This window comes from Talaromyces rugulosus, chromosome V (genome assembly GCF_013368755.1).
Source record: "Talaromyces rugulosus chromosome V, complete sequence".
NCBI classification, from domain to species: Eukaryota; Fungi; Ascomycota; class Eurotiomycetes; order Eurotiales; family Trichocomaceae; genus Talaromyces; species Talaromyces rugulosus.
The window spans coordinates 2,681,280-2,698,371 of record NC_049565.1 but is presented as its reverse complement, the minus strand read 5'-3'; the positions used below and the strand labels follow the sequence as shown (position 1 = coordinate 2,698,371).

The 17,092-nt window shown below is 45.2% G+C and overlaps 7 protein-coding genes across 7 annotated transcripts; 1 reads left to right on the top strand and 6 right to left on the bottom strand.

Moving 5' to 3' along the window:
• Nucleotides 1-35: 35 nt before the first annotated feature.
• TRUGW13939_09491 (uncharacterized protein) lies at nucleotides 36-1,504 on the bottom strand (the record flags this gene model as incomplete). Its single annotated transcript, XM_035492613.1, has 6 exons — nucleotides 36-374; nucleotides 438-671; nucleotides 749-845; nucleotides 905-1,030; nucleotides 1,092-1,235; nucleotides 1,305-1,504. 6 exons carry the CDS (start codon nucleotides 1,502-1,504, stop codon nucleotides 36-38), a joined length of 1,140 nt encoding a protein of 379 aa, XP_035348506.1.
• Nucleotides 1,505-2,519: 1,015 nt separating this feature from the next.
• TRUGW13939_09490 (uncharacterized protein) lies at nucleotides 2,520-3,641 on the bottom strand (the record flags this gene model as incomplete). Its single annotated transcript, XM_035492612.1, has 2 exons — nucleotides 2,520-3,259; nucleotides 3,323-3,641. 2 exons carry the CDS (start codon nucleotides 3,639-3,641, stop codon nucleotides 2,520-2,522), a joined length of 1,059 nt encoding a protein of 352 aa, XP_035348505.1.
• Nucleotides 3,642-4,603: 962 nt separating this feature from the next.
• Nucleotides 4,604-5,702, bottom strand: TRUGW13939_09489 (uncharacterized protein; the record flags this gene model as incomplete). Its single annotated transcript, XM_035492611.1, has 5 exons — nucleotides 4,604-4,656; nucleotides 4,895-5,022; nucleotides 5,084-5,173; nucleotides 5,227-5,614; nucleotides 5,675-5,702. The coding sequence occupies 5 exons, from the start codon at nucleotides 5,700-5,702 to the stop codon at nucleotides 4,604-4,606; spliced, it is 687 nt and encodes a 228-aa protein (XP_035348504.1).
• A 1,713-nt stretch (nucleotides 5,703-7,415) lies between these two features.
• TRUGW13939_09488 (uncharacterized protein) lies at nucleotides 7,416-7,839 on the top strand (the record flags this gene model as incomplete). Its single annotated transcript, XM_035492610.1, has 2 exons — nucleotides 7,416-7,539; nucleotides 7,616-7,839. 2 exons carry the CDS (start codon nucleotides 7,416-7,418, stop codon nucleotides 7,837-7,839), a joined length of 348 nt encoding a protein of 115 aa, XP_035348503.1.
• A 342-nt stretch (nucleotides 7,840-8,181) lies between these two features.
• Nucleotides 8,182-10,567, bottom strand: TRUGW13939_09487 (uncharacterized protein; the record flags this gene model as incomplete). Its single annotated transcript, XM_035492609.1, has 7 exons — nucleotides 8,182-8,639; nucleotides 8,704-8,764; nucleotides 8,824-9,436; nucleotides 9,701-10,000; nucleotides 10,057-10,119; nucleotides 10,171-10,339; nucleotides 10,405-10,567. The coding sequence occupies 7 exons, from the start codon at nucleotides 10,565-10,567 to the stop codon at nucleotides 8,182-8,184; spliced, it is 1,827 nt and encodes a 608-aa protein (XP_035348502.1).
• Nucleotides 10,568-12,741: 2,174 nt separating this feature from the next.
• On the bottom strand, nucleotides 12,742-13,977 carry TRUGW13939_09486 (uncharacterized protein; the record flags this gene model as incomplete). Its single annotated transcript, XM_035492608.1, has 4 exons — nucleotides 12,742-13,244; nucleotides 13,295-13,432; nucleotides 13,492-13,842; nucleotides 13,902-13,977. 4 exons carry the CDS (start codon nucleotides 13,975-13,977, stop codon nucleotides 12,742-12,744), a joined length of 1,068 nt encoding a protein of 355 aa, XP_035348501.1.
• A 370-nt stretch (nucleotides 13,978-14,347) lies between these two features.
• On the bottom strand, nucleotides 14,348-16,219 carry TRUGW13939_09485 (uncharacterized protein; the record flags this gene model as incomplete). The annotated part of the gene is made up of 3 exons (XM_035492607.1): nucleotides 14,348-15,164; nucleotides 15,247-15,622; nucleotides 15,676-16,219. The coding sequence occupies 3 exons, from the start codon at nucleotides 16,217-16,219 to the stop codon at nucleotides 14,348-14,350; spliced, it is 1,737 nt and encodes a 578-aa protein (XP_035348500.1).
• Nucleotides 16,220-17,092: the final 873 nt, after the last annotated feature.

Here is a 17,092-nt window from a genome sequence, read left to right as displayed (position 1 = left end):
ATATTTTAATAAACGAGTGTTAGTGGCTCACATCTTTAAAGATTGCCCTGCCCAGCGCCTGATGGCACTGAGCTTTGCACATCAGTATACGCCGAGGCCGACGCGATATTCTTACCCTCAAAATCGGAAAGGAAAGAACTATCTGTCTGGTCAAAAGTACCAGAGCTGCCGAATCCATTGACAACGCAAGCGCGTCCCAAATACGTTTCGCAGACGGCATTTTCGCTCGTCGATGGAGAGGTAAATAGCTGCCCGTCAACCGGCGATTCCACGATTGTGCCGACGTTTTGGAAAACGTTTCCCTCTGCGAGAACGTACCCTCCAGAACCAATCTCAAAAGCGTGACCACTGGAGTCGTACCAGTAGTTGTTGACCTGGCAGTTGGATATATGTCAGTCAGGGGATACTTTTGGTAGGAGGAGGCTATGCTTTCTCACCGCATGGAGAAGGGTATTGCCCTGGACCTTGGGGGCGCGACCACTGAAATGGTATATGTAGTTGCCCTTGAGAGTGACAAGGTCACTAGAGCCATCTAGGTAGATGACCCAGTAGTGATATCCATCACATGTCGCGCTATAGTCGCTGACTCCGTCAAAATAGGAATTTGAGACTGTCACTCTATTGTCTGCTTCCGTTCCAAGTACCAAATGTTGCCGACCGATACGGGCAGTCTGAGGCAAGCAGAAAGCTGATCAGCCATCACGAGCCCCAAAATCATTGAAGAAAACGAGTGCGTGGAGTCACTCACGGTTACGTGGTCGATCCAGACCAGGTCAGCATCGTTGAGAGTGATAGCATCACCTCCCCAGACGTACTTAGGGTTTATGTCTGTAATAGCAATATTCCTAGATGAAGGATGTTAATTTTGATTGACGCTGGTGAAAGCTGGATTGATTTCACCTACTGGATGATAATGTTGCTTGCACCGCTGACAATCCTCAACCCTTTACCTTTGATGACACCACTTGATCCTGATCCCAAGAGTGTCTTGTCTGATGCAACTGTGATACCGAGCTGTCCAGCATTATCACTGCACCCATGTCAGCTTCTTCAAGACGAGTGCAAACGGACTCTGCTTTTTGGGGACGCACTATGTAACAGATACAGAGGCGGCATCCGGTTCGTAATTAGTGCACCAGTCGTTCTGGTTAATAGCAACCTGACAAGCAGATGCGGTGCCCCAAGGAGCACATCCAGTGGAAGTCGTGGTACCTTCGGTGCCCGTGAAATCGAAACTATCAGCATAATCAGTGATGGCTCTTCAATATTGAATACCAAAGAAAAAGAAAAAGAGGAAAACCAACGTCTGGTCCAAAACAATCACGCGAGCTTCCGAGTCTCCCAGGTACGAAACAAGCTCATCGGTGGTGGTTGGATACACTGCAGTAGCGCTTCCACCTCCTGTAACGCCTTTGGCGAATCCCTCAGCAGCACCAGAAACACTCACAGCTGCTACGCCGTGAATAATCGCAGACGCAACACCAAGGATGACAGTGCTATACATGTGTTGTTTCATGATGGGTGGTAAATAGGCAGCAAAGTCAGATGGCCCGTCTACATTATGCAATTAGTGAAGCTAGGATACTTTCCCTGCTTATATAAATATCCCACCAGGGATTCTCCAACAGATATTTCTACATTAAATCAAGGCAATTAATATTCCGGTGGCTTTGCCAAGCTTCTTGGGTTTGTGGAGATGTATCATATTGATTGGTGGAATCCAACTGGCCTTATATTGTGGATCCTGTCGGCCTTACGGCAAGGGAGTAGAATTAGGAATTGGCATAGAAGCTAAAATTCCTCCGGCTGACGATAATCGGTGGATTCTACCAACCCCGCCTCTTTCTTATTCACATATATTATTAGAATGACCCGTGAGCAAGGAGGAGAGGGAATACGGCGAGGTTCCGCGGTGAAATGACAAAAAACTCGTATTTAAAAAAAAAATTTGGCATTCTCCACCAGTCTCGTATTATTAATAACCATAGCTTGAAAACATTGATATTGAATGAGTGGATATGTACGTAACTAAAGTGAAACATCTACTACGTGGTACGCAATTGGGGGGGATTTCCCGATGATCCTGGTTAGTATTTACACGGTTTAAGTTTTTAGCATGCCGGCACTTGTTTAGATGATTATGCAATCATCTGCTGCTTCTTTTAGTAACCGTGACTGGTTCATGTAGAGTTGCTTGTTTGCATATCGGTTTTCAGTCAGTCATAGTAGATGGTCCTTTTTTACTCAAGCTGGGTCTCATCTATACCCAGCTTGACTCCATGGTTTTATTCTTGCATTATTCGCTTGCATCTTCGGTATTGACTACGTCTTGTTTCAATATAGCATATCAATCGATACTATACGCGAGTGACGTAAGAAACAAAAGCCCTGCCGCAAATTAATTTCCTAATTAGGTAACTCTCCGTCACCCAAAGCACTCCATGAATGGTAGGGCCCGTTGGAGTTTTTTTTTTTTTTTTAACTTTTTTTCATTAGCTATTCAAGTATAATTACAATAATTACAATTTACTCGACGCCTGGTCCTTGATCATATGCGCGTTCACCGGCGTCAAAGCCTTGCCGTTGGAAAAGAAGCTGAGAATATTATCCATCGCCAGCTTCTCAAACCCGATATGCGTATCCACCGTCCCACCAGCATTATGCGACATGGCCATCACGCGTGGGTGTCGAACAAGACGAGGATGAACTGAGGGTTCTGCCGCGTGGACATCCAGACCAGCAGCAACCAAATGCCCACTTTCCAGGCTGGCGAGAAGTGCCTCCTCATCCACAAGCGAACCCCGCGCAATGTTGATAAACCGTGACTGCTTCTTGAATTTCTGCAAGCGTTCCGCCGTGATCAGTTTCCGGCCTGCGAACGGGGTTGCGATCACCACGCAGTCCGAGTTGCCGAGCAGGTCATCCAGGTTGGCGAAATAGGTGGCTTCGACGCTGGCTTCTTGCTCCTTGCTTTTGCGGAACAGATCGTTGTATTGAATCTTCATTCCGAGTCCGGCGTACACCTTTTTGGCGATGGTGTAGCCGATTTGGCCCATGCCCACAATTCCCAGGGTTCGTCCACGAGGGTTATAAGCAGACAACGGAGAGTTTGTGTGGGCATCGTGAAAGAGCTGTGGGCTTAATGAATATGCCGCTTGGTGCGACCAGGCCAGGTTTCTGAATACGGCCAAGATCAAGAAAAGCGCCATGTCGGCGACGGATTCCGACGACGCGGCGGCTCCGTTGCAATACAGGATCCCTTTTCACCATTTGTTAGTTCAATTGCGTTTTTACAAACGTATATGATGTGTAATAATCTTACCTCTCTTTGCGAAAACATCAACATCTACCCAGTCATATCCCGCGCCAGCCGATGTGCTGATTTTGACCGAGTCCGGGAGTAGAGAGATCAGCTCCGCGTCCCAACGGCCCATCTCGCCGCCACTGTTCCAGAAAGGTCTGAATATCGCGTGGAAATTGCCCCATCGCTTTTCTTTGAGAGCGCGAATAAACTCTGGTCTTTCTCTTTCCTCTGCCGATGGCTGGATTATGTCGAAAACTGACGAGAATTGCCCGTACACGTCGTGGTTGTACTTGATATCGTCCCCGAGATAGAGGACAACATACTTTGAGGCACCCATTGTGTGATTTTTTACTTTTATTTTGAACAAGTTAAAAATAAGAAATACTCAGAAATAAAATGCGAAAGAGTTATTCTTATGTTATTTCTTGATTTCCCCAGACTATTCGATCTACATGCTCCATCAAGTTCCCAATTGCCGACAATCCCGAACAATTGCTGTCAATACCCGTTGCACACATCGGAAACTGAAACCCGGCAGCATCCGTCAAATATCAGTCTGCAAGTCCGGTATAAGAGTGAGGCGATTTACCCATATTTAATATTCTAAGAGTGGAATACAATTTAGGGTAGTCTGTACCTCGTAACCGAAGAAGGTAAAACGGGGCAATTGCCGCTATTCAAATACCCATTTTCGAGGATCTCACGCATCTGGATCCGGGGTAAAACCGGATATATTGTTTATTATAAAGACCGACCACCCCCCGATTGGTTGTTAATATGCTAAGATGCATTATCTAAAATGCCCTTGTGGAACATGCGTTTGCGCTCTCCGCCCACACGTACGCACGCTTCTTCCGTTGTGAGACGCAGTCAGTTGCTAGCTAATAAAGAATAGTCTTTTACTTTTGTATTAGGTTTCTACGAACTGAACCAGATATCCCGATCCCCAATTTGTAATACTTGAGATGAGTTGCTAAAGGAGCTAAAATTTAAGGCGGGAAACACAATATAGAAAATTTACTGGACCTCGATGACCGTAGACGGAATTCCATCAAAGACAATGATAAGGAAACTGTTATTTCAGCTACAAGTGGATCATCCCCATAGTTGACGGGTCCTTGACTATCACCTTTTTCTTCAGCGGGCGAACAAAGATTGGCTCTATTTTATGCGTTCTTTCTCGCGTGTCTTGTTTGCCCACTGAATTTCTCGCAATGTCCAACGATTTGATAGATCCGTCACAAGGGTTTTTTATAACCAATCTATTTTTCCCCTGACCTGGTATAACAAATTTTGGCATTATGTCATCTGAAGCAGACTGTGTCTCAGAAGCTGCTGGTCTAGTGAATATCCTGATAGAACCGTCAATTGGACTTTTGATTGGAAGTGCCCTACAAGGCGGATTTTTTTCGAACTGCACGGCTTCGATAGAGGAATATGTATGAATGGATGAGCTTGAATTTGTCAGACTTGGGATGAACCACGGCGAATGGTCAACGAAGCTTTCCGCTAGCAAATGGTTATCTCTCGCTGAAGAAATTTCTGTGAGGCTATTGTTTTATCATAATAGGTTGATTTATATGAACTTACTCTCTTGAATATTTGTTGTAGACTGGGCTAGGCTATTATGTACTTCGTTACTATCATAATATGGTTCCAACCGCATTATGTGTGAAGCCTCCTCATGTTCAATGGTAGGATCTGGATGACTCGATGTGCTTCATATTGGTCAGCCAAGTTAGTTCAATCTTTGATTAAAATATTTCTTGAGCCACATACTGCGGTATGTGCATGGAAGCTCGATTTTGAGCACCGCAGGGTTGGCATTGCTGCTGCTTCTGTAAAGCGAGCCGATCATTTTCCATCTTCCTAAGAAACACTTAAAATGCTATCGCAACCACATTCAGGAATTTACTTCATACAATGTAATCCGTTGACCAATACCCATGAGGATGGTATTATGAAGGATCAAGTTTGTTTTCAGCTCCTCGACGAGACTCTTAGCTGAAGACCACTCCATTCTGCGGAAGGCAACAGACATCCTCTTAGCGAATCCAGGGGAGTCAAAGCTGAGCTTTTTGTCGAATTGCTCGATTTTCGACATGAAGTTTTTCGCCGATTGGTCTATGTTTATTACAACTTTATGGTAAAGTTGGAGGTCTTTCGGATCGGCTTCTTCTAGCTGTAGCGATGGACAGTGTAAAAGAGGTTCTAGGTCTCGAATTATTGAGACCAACGAATTGTATTCATCAGACGCTCTGGAACAATCACTAGCGGCATCTTTAAGATCTTTCACTAAACCGATACCCGCTATGTCGACCAATATAATTAGAAAATAACATGACATAATGCTGCTGCAATTTCCCTTACCAATAACGTCGCTGACAATACCAAACATTGTCATTTCTGCAACGTTGATTTTAAATTATTGATACTTTCATCAGGAGATAAATCGATGGAAGGCGATGTGTGCGTCGCGGCTTGAGGAATAGAGAAGTCAAGATCTCAGGGGATGCAGCGAGAATTTAGAGGCATGAGGCTGAGACTGACGTATCCTGTCCGAACTGCGCAGCCGAGCAAGAACCATCTATAGCGCAAGGCTGCCGGACATCCAAGCCACTGCACATGCATGAGGGCTATAGAACGGCGTCTTCCTTGTTTCGACGAAATCAAAGACTTTGTCAACGCTGCCACGGACATTTTAAATCAGTATATAATGAAGTCTGTAACTCACTATTCTTCTGTCCAGAACGATCCGAGTATAAGTAGACCTCGGACTATCTCAGGATACAAGGCTATATGAATAGGGTATCCAGAAAGTAGCCAAAAGGCACCTATTCAGCGTGATGCTCCCTAGCTGGTCTTTCAGACATGTGCTGGCGCTGCTGGGGCGAAGCAAAATTGCACTCTTTTACTGCGGCTAGTCTTTCTAGGGACCTACACTATTCATTGTGATATCTGACCGACCAGTGATTTTTGAGATCATCAAGCTTTATTCCTAAACAAGTCAAGTGGTATGTAGAAGTCCAAACAGACGTGTCAGGTTTACTGCATTTTCGACAGATCACATTTCTCATCAACGCCAAGCCTACCTGTTGCAGACGCTTCTCAGCCATTCATTGAGAGAAGGCGCCTGACACGCAACGTGCGTGTTGCGCAAACAACTACTTGGCCCAAAAAGGGACTTCCTGAGAGGGGGTTTGGGTATTTTTGGATTTTTGGATTTTTCATGCTTGACACAAGGTATCAGGCGAAATATGTGGGGTTGCGCCAATATCTGCTAATCGGCAATAATTTGCAAATACTTGGAATCAACCAACCCCTTCCTACGGGGAAAACGGCGATACGAGGCGAGTAGTGCGTTGATTATGGAAGAGGAAAATTTGTTGCAACGTCAGATGAGGAGGTTAGCCACGACCAAAGGTATAGTCAGCCCTAGCACCGCATCTGATGATACGTGGCGGTGGCCATATTCCACAGCAAGGGCATCAATTGATGATGGCAGTGCTCTGTGCGAGATGTTGTATCAATATGAGTTTATGAGCCTCAGGTATCCGCCTACCGCTCCTACCAGTTGACACCATATATAATAGCCTTCCTACCAGAGTCTCTGGCTTCGGAGAATCTACATACATATATATACTTCCTATACCACATGCACGTGCAGACACACATGCTTGTGCGCTCGTTGATCATCTAATATTTGTATCCTGCAGCTAATATGAAATTTTATTGTAAGCAAGGAGTCACATGATTCAAGTATACTAAAAAAAAAATGATAATCAGGGGTTGATAATGATAGAGATCAGTAGAGGGTCTGGTGGTGAGGCATAAAGCAGCGACCCGCTCGCGGAAACTGGCCACCACCAATTATCGTTTTCTTACATGTATGTATATATATGTATAGAAGAACATGTAAACATGTCAGTTGGGGTAGCTTTGATGCTCGGTACAAAACATCCCGAAAGTGGAGTATATTTCCCCTCCGGGGATTATTCAAATAGGCTATTTATCTTTTATCCAAACATTCAATATTATTTATTTGACTCTATTTTGATGTCATTGATATTATTCAGTCCAACTTTCTTCAACGTTCAGTCAGTCAAAAACCATGGCCCGCAGAATCGCACAAATTGTCCATCTCAAACCATCTGCAGTCGCAGCGTACAAGGACTGTCACGCCAATGTCTGGCCGGAGATTTTACAGCAGATCCACGACTGTAATATCCGAGATTGTAAGAATCACTTTTACTACCTTTTTTCCTCTTGTTTCCTTCTCTTTTTGTTTTAAGAGGCGTTAATAATCTCTAGACTCGATTTTCTTCGACAACGACAAGACCCTCTTCGCCACATTCAAATACATTGGCAACGACTTTGAGGCTGATATGCTCAAGATGAGGGCCAACCCCAAAGTGCAGGAATGGTGGATGATGACTGATGGAATGCAAGAGAGCCCGAATCCCGGCTCCACAGGCAGCATGGACCAAGAAACGTCGTGGTGGAAGCCGTTGGAGGAGGTTTTTTATACCGTGTGATTCTTAACATTTGAATACGACATTACTTTCTAACGTCATGATTGTACATTTGAAATTCTTCATTTGTTATGACTCGAAATCATGATGAGCCAAGCCAATTGATTTGAAACTTCTTAGTGATACATGCAAAATTATAAACAATGATGGTATCGTTTTTTATCGTAGTAAGAAAATCTTAGCCACGTCGCAAGCTGCGCCATAGAACGCCCAATCCCCCAAAACAGAGACGCCTTTGCCATGATAGGTTAAAATATTCACAAGAGAAAAGGAAAGATCATCACAATGCACCCAAAATATTCGAGATTTTGCTGTACATCATACCCGCTGATGTCGGAATTGAATTTATTCTTCACCCGAAGGAAGATCCTTGAGGAACTCGTAACCCGTTTCCTCTTCAGGCTTCTCAGGCTCAAGACCAATGGCTGAACGAAGAGCGCGGACCTCGCTCTGGAGGCCTTGCACAATGCGGGTAGGCGCTACGTCCTCCTCACAACGTAAGCGGTATGCAGTGCGTAACATCTCTGCAAGACGAATTGTCTGGGCATGCCAATGGTCACGGTCCAAGCGGCTGTCGAGGTGGGCGTCACGTTCGGCTTGCAGGAGAGAGTTGTAGTCCTTCTTTTGCGCAAGAAAGTACATGTTGTTGTCCTGGCAATAGTTGCGAATTTGCTCAACGACGATACCCAAGGTCGATTCAAAATCGCCAATCAGTTTTGTGTTCTCGACTTGCTCGCGCCTCAGAATTTCCACGGTGTGCCGTTCTTTGGCCAAGGCACGCTCTAGCTCTGCAATGCGGGCAGCTATATCGACCCATCAATACCGTCATCGGCAACGGGTAGCGAAAGGAAGGGGGGGCAAACTAACCAGAAATTTCGCCTCCAATCTGTTGGATATCGGGACTGGCACCTTCGGCAGTTGAACGTCGCTGAAGATTATTTTTAGTACCGTTTTTTTTACGGATTGGAACGACTGAACAAAACGCACCATGAGCTCTTCAGCGCTAGCAACAATGCCACGGGTCATCTCGCGGTTGTGCTTGAGGACATCACTGAACTCAATGACCATCTCGTAGAGATTGTTGAGATCCATCTGGTGCCCGGCATTCATGGGGAGGCCAGCCATCATGTTGTTGCCGACCGCGCCGCCGCCGTTGACCTGGGGAACTGCATGCTGAGCAGCGGGAGATTGAGGCTGGCGAGCCATGTTGGCCATGTTTACATTCGGCGAATTCTCCACAAAGTTTCCCATCGAGGCTCCGTTTGCCGTCATGCTCCCAAGGGCGAGGTCGTCCTGCGCAAAGACCGCGAAGCTTCGAGAGACCGGGCGCGATGGGAGGCTCGGAGCTTGGGGGAGCGGTGCTTCGACAGCCGCGGCCTGCTGCTGCTGACTGCGTTGGTCCGACACGGTGTCGGATGGGATGTTGTTATTGTTGTTGTTTTTTCGGTTAGTGACTTCCCAGCTGCTGTGGACAGACTTGTCTGCGTTGGCGAAACCGACGTCAGACTCAGTGTCGTCCGAGAAGCGCGATGCTTCGTCTCCGCTGGTCGATGGGCGCGCCATGGGCTGTAGTGGCGGAACTTTGATTCTCCGGTTGAAGCTAAACTGCCCAGTCACATGACTCTGTGTGTTTACTCGCTTTTGATTGGCTCTTTGCTGATTATTGTGAATTCATTATCTTGATAAAATATAATAATGTCATATTGTATATTGGTTTAGTCACAAGAAGTCATGTCTCATAAATATTACTTAAAAAGAACTTATATAACCATGGGAGCATTCTAATCTACATTTAGGGGTATTCTTTGCTCATATATTGCACTGCCGTTCGTATAAATAGAATATCCCCTCAGATCAGGTCAACTCTAGCAGCGCTGCAAGTTTATCGTCTGGATCTGCCGCTGATATCGTGCTCGACTCAGTCCCCAGCTGGGACGAAGGGGTTTTGCGAACTCGTCCACCCACCCTTGCCACCAGCATTCTCATCTTGTCAATCTCTTGAATAAGCTCGCCGTCTCGCGTGATCAGGTTCGGCTGGATATTCTCTTGTGGATTTTTCAGTGGCTCGAGAAGGGCTTCCAGTTGCCTGTATTGAGCCAGTCGTTTCTGCTGTACCTGTCGCCGGCTGTCCAGCGCCACTAGTCGTTGGTATAAACTTTCGTACCTAGCGATTTTGTCAGTGACTGTGTAAATTGGGTCTGTCGTATGGAGTAGAGTTACCTGATTCTATCTTCTTCTGAAATATCTTCGCCCGCATATTGTTCAGGGAGTTTCTCAATCACGCTAACTCTGTATCAGTATAAAACCCCATTTCAAACAAGAAAGCCATCTTACTGATGATTCGACAAGTCCGAGCCCAGCTCGACTCCACTCAACTCTTTAGCCGGGCCGATGGCTTCTTTCTTGACTGACTCCCAATACAAGCTCTCAATCTGACGGGCAACATGTTGAATGGCCTGATTGGAGTAAACAACGCGATTGTGCTGCTTCAACGTGCTGTTTACTACAAAGTTGTTACTTGTCAGCGATTCAGGCTAAATTTTGTGAGATGATCATCAGAAAACAAACATTTTTGTAAAACTTCCTCTACTGTTTTCTCGCTCAGGTTGTCTTCCGTCTCGGGCGCGTAGTCGCGCCATCCCTCCTGCGGCGCAATCGAGGCAGAAAGGGTGCGGACCTGGTTTCTGATAAACAAAGTCTTTAATTCTGATATCGTTCGCAAATTCTCCATGATTGAAAGTTACAGGATAAGATTGACGGATTGTACGCGTGTAAATTATGTACGGGCTGGTTGTTGTTTCTCGTGCGATACCGCTAGTCTAGAAACAGACAAGCGTCCCCCACGTTTGTCAACGATTCCATTGTCCAGAGACTGACTGTGTCTTATATTTAAAATGGGTACTTTCGGATTGTGGAATCTCCTCTTTCGAGGTAATATGTTATAACCTGTACCTTAAATTTTGTCTAACAGCTGAAAGGAAAATGGTATCGTTGTCATGCTCCTCTAAATGGACAGGCTACTAGTAGCTCTCCAGAAGAACCACGAACATTACAAAATCTGAGGACCGCCTTGCGTTCTTTGAATGATCTGAGAAATTGGGAGTTGATTCCTTTCCCAAGTCCACTTCACATCAACCTGGATTATATCTATACTGTTGATGTAGATGCGGGGACTTTCAGAGCCACGCGATGGAAGGTAGACGGTGAAATACTACGGCCTTTTACCTCGCAAATATTATTGTCCAGTATAGATGAAATTCACGAATCAATAAAGAGTTGGGGAGATTGGGTAGTTGCAGAAGCGCCGCTGCATTCCGACGATGAGCTTCTGACGGCCGCCGACATAGTCATCTCCGAAGAAGAACTAGATATCCGAATATATCCCCCATCAACTCTCAACGAACTTCAATTCCGCCTTTGTGTTGACTTCATTTTTCCATGGCGGTTTTACCTCGATAATCCTAACACTTGGAAATATCCGTCGCCGTGTTTTAGTACATTTGCTATCGCTTTTCTTCGTCTGGCAGCGTGGGACCTTGAGATATCTGCCGATACAAAATGTCCGGCTGAGTTCCCAATAAATAACTTGGATATCCCTCGCTGGGGAAGACCAAAATCAGAGGTTTTTTGGTTCCACGGTTTTCTTATTGTTTTACATGGGAGGATCGACACTAAAGCTTCAATGGCGAGCGCTATCGCCAAAGCAAAAGGCCATTTGAGTCCCTTTCCTCAACAGGATAATGTACTCCTAATCACTATATCGCTTCAACATGTTGCTTTTGTTGAATTTTCTTCTGTTTCTGGGGAGGCGATTTGCTCCAGACCCATTCCTTTAATCGTTAACTCGTCGGGCTTACAGTGCTCTCCTGGGTTTCGACTTCTAACCCATGTTCTAACCTCATCATGTTGGAAAAAATCACTGGCTCTTAGAGAAAAATGGGGTAACGCCTTTCCTATGGAAATTTTGGACATGGTGCTTAATCATATGAGCTCAAGAGACATCATCCAAATGTCTCGAGCTTCATTCATTGCTCAAGAACGATATTATTCCACCATTCCTCAGTTTGAGTGTCTTTTTTTAAGGAGCTTCAAACATTCTGTTCCATGCTGTGGCAAAAGGCAAAACCTTGAAAAGAAAGGTGTCTATTGCCCTTGTTGTTTTGTCTGGAGACACCGGGAATGCGCCACATCCAACCATAAGGTATCGGACTCTCAAGACCTCTGTTCTAATTGCCTCGATGGCAAAACTGTTTTGAAATTCGATTATGGAGGGATTAATCATATGAGCAAAAGGTTGTACCGAAGACTTCAAGGGTGTGAGGTCGAACTTAAAGGTTCACCTAAGATTTTGCAAGCAAGAACTGTCAAGCCTGCACATCTTCGTCCGGAGTTGCGTTTGCTTGGGAATCTCAAATCTATTTCGCCTACTACGATTGATTACTCAATATGGTTTGGTGGTGCCTTCTCAGGCGTAGTGTATGGATTTGATAGTGTTTGAGGACCGGAATATATGCTTCACGATGTACCTATATCAATTGATATGTTTATGTGTACTTTTTGTATTACATAAGTTGCACACATCTAATAGTAATAGTGGTGACATTTTTAATTCAAAATTGAAAATTTACCATGATGGAGATTGCCTTTAACACTTGTGAATAGGCGCGTATGAGAGTCATGACGGATCAAGAGAGAGCAACATATGCCAACAACAAAAACTTATCATTGTGTAACAGACTGAATTTTTATTCAACTTTGTTGGTAATTCGCAGTTTCCACCAAGAACGTCGACGAAGTAGTCGGTATTGCCCAAGACAGTACTTTCAGAATTATTGCTTTTGGCAACAGTTTCCGAACCGCAAAAAGGCGAGTCCTAATGATCTAAACATGATTAAACATGCTATTTCAATGACCGTGACTCGGATGTTCTGCGCCGGACTGCTCGGATCGTAGATCTTCCAAATTCTTCAAGACCGGCTTTGGCCTGCCCTGATAATTCACCTTGTACATCCACTCCTCCAGACTCTTTATCCTACCCGGAAAAATCTCAGTCAACAGCTCAAAATCTCTCGTCGCAGCGATGCCTTCAGACCAGTATCGCCACCACGCGGTAAAATTCTCGCGCCAGGTCATGTTGGATTCATCGTCGATTTTGTTTTTGCCCCCCAGGTAGTTGACCGGTGCGTTTGGGTAGGGCTCTGCTTTGGCCATGTATTCGTCTATGGGTAAGGGCACATGGATAGCTGGCTTTCCGGTGACTTTGGTGAAAATCTCGGCAATGTCCTTGAACGAGACTTGGTCGGTAGCCACTTCGAGATCCATGCCGGCAGACCGTTTGATATTGTCGAAGATCCACAGCACGTATTCTCCGACGTCGAGGAGAGAAATCAGCGGTATCTTTCCATTACCTATTACCACTAGTAAGCATTTGAGCATAGAGAGAGAGAGAAAAGCATACTGGCCGGATTCGCCCAGACAATAGTTCCATCACTGCGTTCTTGGGGTACAAACATGCCATCGAAAAGCATTTCCATGTACGGTCCCGTAGTAAATAGGGTACTTTTAATACGATTCTGCCCCTGCGCCAGAATAAAGTCTAGAACAATTGTTTCAGTGAGCTGACTTTTAAAAGTTATTTGAGTTCTCTGTCCTCACCGCCAACTCTCCCCTTTGCATCACCATGCCCGTAGTGATACTTTTCATCCCACCCAGCCTTGCGCAACGCATAATCGATATTCGCCCACACATAATGCGTCACGCCCTCGGAAATGGCAATTTCGTACGCCCGCATCGCATAGAATAATTCGTTCTTCTCGCCCAGAGTGAAGCCATCGATGTTGACCCATGCTCCGTAAACGCCACGGAAAGCAGCGTGAAGGGCTTCCTGGCTGGTCACGCTGCCTTGCTGTAGAGTCACATTTGGAAGGGCGCTGAGTTCTTGGGCGCGACCGGATTGTGGGTTGCGGGTTAAGAGGCGGACTGCGTATCGACCGCTGTTGGCGAGGGCTGTTTATTCGTGTTAGAAGAATATGCCAATAACATCAAAGGTGAGTGTGGATATGTACCTTCTACCACAGGCTTTCCTTGGGCCCCTGTGCCACCGATGACGAGGATTTCAGGTAGTTTGGGTGGAGTAGCCATTTTTCTTGTTACTAGTGTTGACTATTTTATTTAATTATGTCAATATTGGATGTCCTTGTGGGCTGCAATGAATTTGAGCATTTGCTCCAGATGTCGTTTGACCCGGCCATTTTATAACTAAACATTCTTGCAAACACCAACTGGTTGTACAGTTTCCAAGATTTGTCACGATTTCAAATATTCCTGACGTCAATTGGTGGTGCATTGAGCCCTCGGAAGTGATGATTAAACATGATTACTTATCAAATAGTTTGGATAGGTAGCACAAGGCTGTAGTATGAGCACTGCTTAAAAAAGTATTATTTTTGTATTTGAAATGATGATTAATCGATTAAAGTAATTAAATAAAGTAACCCAACTTTTTTTTAGACTATTTCTTTTGAAGCGTCAGCTTTAGTGCTGGAATATCAACACTAACGACTTTGCCTGTGGTATCCAGCGAGAAAATAAATTCATCCAACCCTCGCCCACCATATTGGAAAACGTCCAAACTCATCCACGATACACAAGTCGGGGTATCAAAATCCTCAGGCGCGTCCATATCCTGCAAAACGGCTCTAAACGCCTGTTTGGAACCAGAAGCACCGTCATCCTCGATCAGTTGAGTCGGGTACAATCGAATACTCAGATTCGTTGAATTTGTCACACCGATCAATTCGCCCAGTGAATTCCGCATGTCAGCCCCATTGCTGTAAAAGTCTCCAATATAGAGGCCCGGCAGTGCGTCGTACAGAACCGTAATAGTAGATGAATTCGAAGTACTATTGGAAGCGGCGTATTTGCCACCAAAGTTCCCGGCGGCCTGCACTAAGGACGATTTTATCGCGCCTTCCAGCACAGTTGCCGTGTAGTCTGCATGCACGTTGAGGTCGGCGGGTGATATTGTGTCAGCGGACAGAATCGCATAGCCTACGCCGTAGTCCGGTACCAGGCCGATATATGAGCTGTACAAACCCTCACCCACGCCTTCATTGCTGAGAAGAGTATAGACGTCTACCAGCGGAGTGGTTGGGTAATTCCCGCTGCTGTAGACGGTCCATGGTGCACCAATGGAATTGGCTGGGTTGGAGGTGTGCGAGAAGGGCTTTAGCCAGCGTCTTGTTTGACTGGAAGAGAGGAGTGTCGAATTCATAATAGCCTTTCCGGCGAGAGCGAGATCTCTTACGCTAGAGAACATTGATGTTGATCTGTAAATCGTGTTAGTTATGTACGTTTCTACACGCGCGCGTTTATATCAATTATAAAGCCCGGAGAGCTAGTGTTTCTCACGCTTCGGATCCCTTGGTGCGTTGTGACCAGCCACTGGCTTGCACATCGACAGGAATGACGTCTATCGAAGAGCTCTCAGGCGCAAAGATAGTGGTCGCATTCATTCCAAGCGGATCGAAGATGTTATTCTGAACAATCTCACTAAAATCCAAACCGGTTTTCTTCTCCAAAATGTATCCCAACAGCTGATATCCCATGTTGGAGTAGCTCGGAGTTACACCAGCCGGCGCAACGGGTGGCCTGGTTGCCAAGCTCTGAAGGAATTCGCTAGTAGTGCATTGTGAGCTGTTTCCACAGCAGGGAAGCTCGAATGCTGGGATATCTGGGAATCCTGCTAATTTGAAATTTTTCTGGGAGGACAGGTCATGGCCGCAATCTTGGAGAGAGTTAGAAATAACTGCAAATAGATTCTGTACAGGAAAAACTCACAGTCACGGGCAATTCCGCTCATATGGCTTGCAAGCTGGCCGACAGTGACATCGTCCCATTGAACGCTACCAATTCCATTATCTTCTGAGGCCGAGGCGAGCTCCGGAAGATACTCAGTGACGGGTTCGCTGAGGATTCGGTCTCCTTGCGTAATGAGAAGACTCCATATGGTGAAAACCTCGGTCAGTCCATCAATGCGATAAATACTATTTTCAGTGACATTTTCAGAAGATCCTGACGATTCTTTCAAGGCAGGAGACGTATAATGATATTGCCAAAAGAACGGATCATCCTGGGCGTCGCCTTTATCTGTAGAGAAGAGTACTATACTGAAAGTAGTATTGGGCGAGACATCTCCATTTGGACCGGAGAATGTTTTTGTTAGTTCGTCAAAATCCTGAGTGAGATTTTGCAAAGAGCTTGCAATAATTTCGTCCTTAAGATCAAGGCTGAAAGGAGGATAAGCTGGCCCAAGCAATGGACAGGGTGTGAATGAGAGCCCTGAGGAAAGGAAGAGAAAGAGAGGAATTGCGTGAGAAATCATTTTTTTTTTGTCTCTCTTCAGCACATCGATTTGACATTAACATTAAGTTGACAGTCGTAAAACATGGATTATAAGTAGCTGCAGAAATGATAGTATTCGGGGAATCAATAGACCGGTATTTGATTATTCTTCTTGTTGGTTATTGCATTGAGTGGAGCCGCCAAGGTGGAGATCTTTGCGCTATGTGCACTAGTTAGTAGTTATGTTGGACACGGAGCAACGAACATAGTGGGCACACCAACACTTCACAGCCAGAGCACTGGGCACGGAGGCACCCGTAACTGGACATAGACCCCGGCCGCATTGCGATTATTTTGTATAAATTACGTAGATGCTACTCCGTAGTAGCACTCGCGTAGTTGCCAGAAGATCGCTTGGCTGTTGTCTGTTGGATCTATGCGACATGACTAGGACCAATATAGGTAGTGTATACGTGCCCAAGACATTTTAATTGATCAGTTGCTGATTTAGTACAAAGAGTAGTATTATTGGGTTTTATATATTATTTCAAATGGTGTTATTTTGTGATCAGGAGGCAATTTCAAGAACGATCGAAAGGAATACTACAAATGGATATAGTATGAGTATGGAGCCGATCACACTATCCCCAATATGGCTAGACTGCTGATGTAATTGACATTTTTTTCTGCATTTTATTCAGTGTTAACACAGTCTCTGATTAGCAGTATAAATTGTATATAAAAATAAAACAGAATTTAAATCTACTTCGCAATAAATGTAATTGGCCAGCTATATTTGGTCGGCTGTAAATATGTAGAGTGTAGACTGCTACTCGTACCTTGCAAGCCCCTCAAATCTAACCCGACATTGTGCCTCGGCAATCCTCCGACTTGCCGACATACCAACCACGCA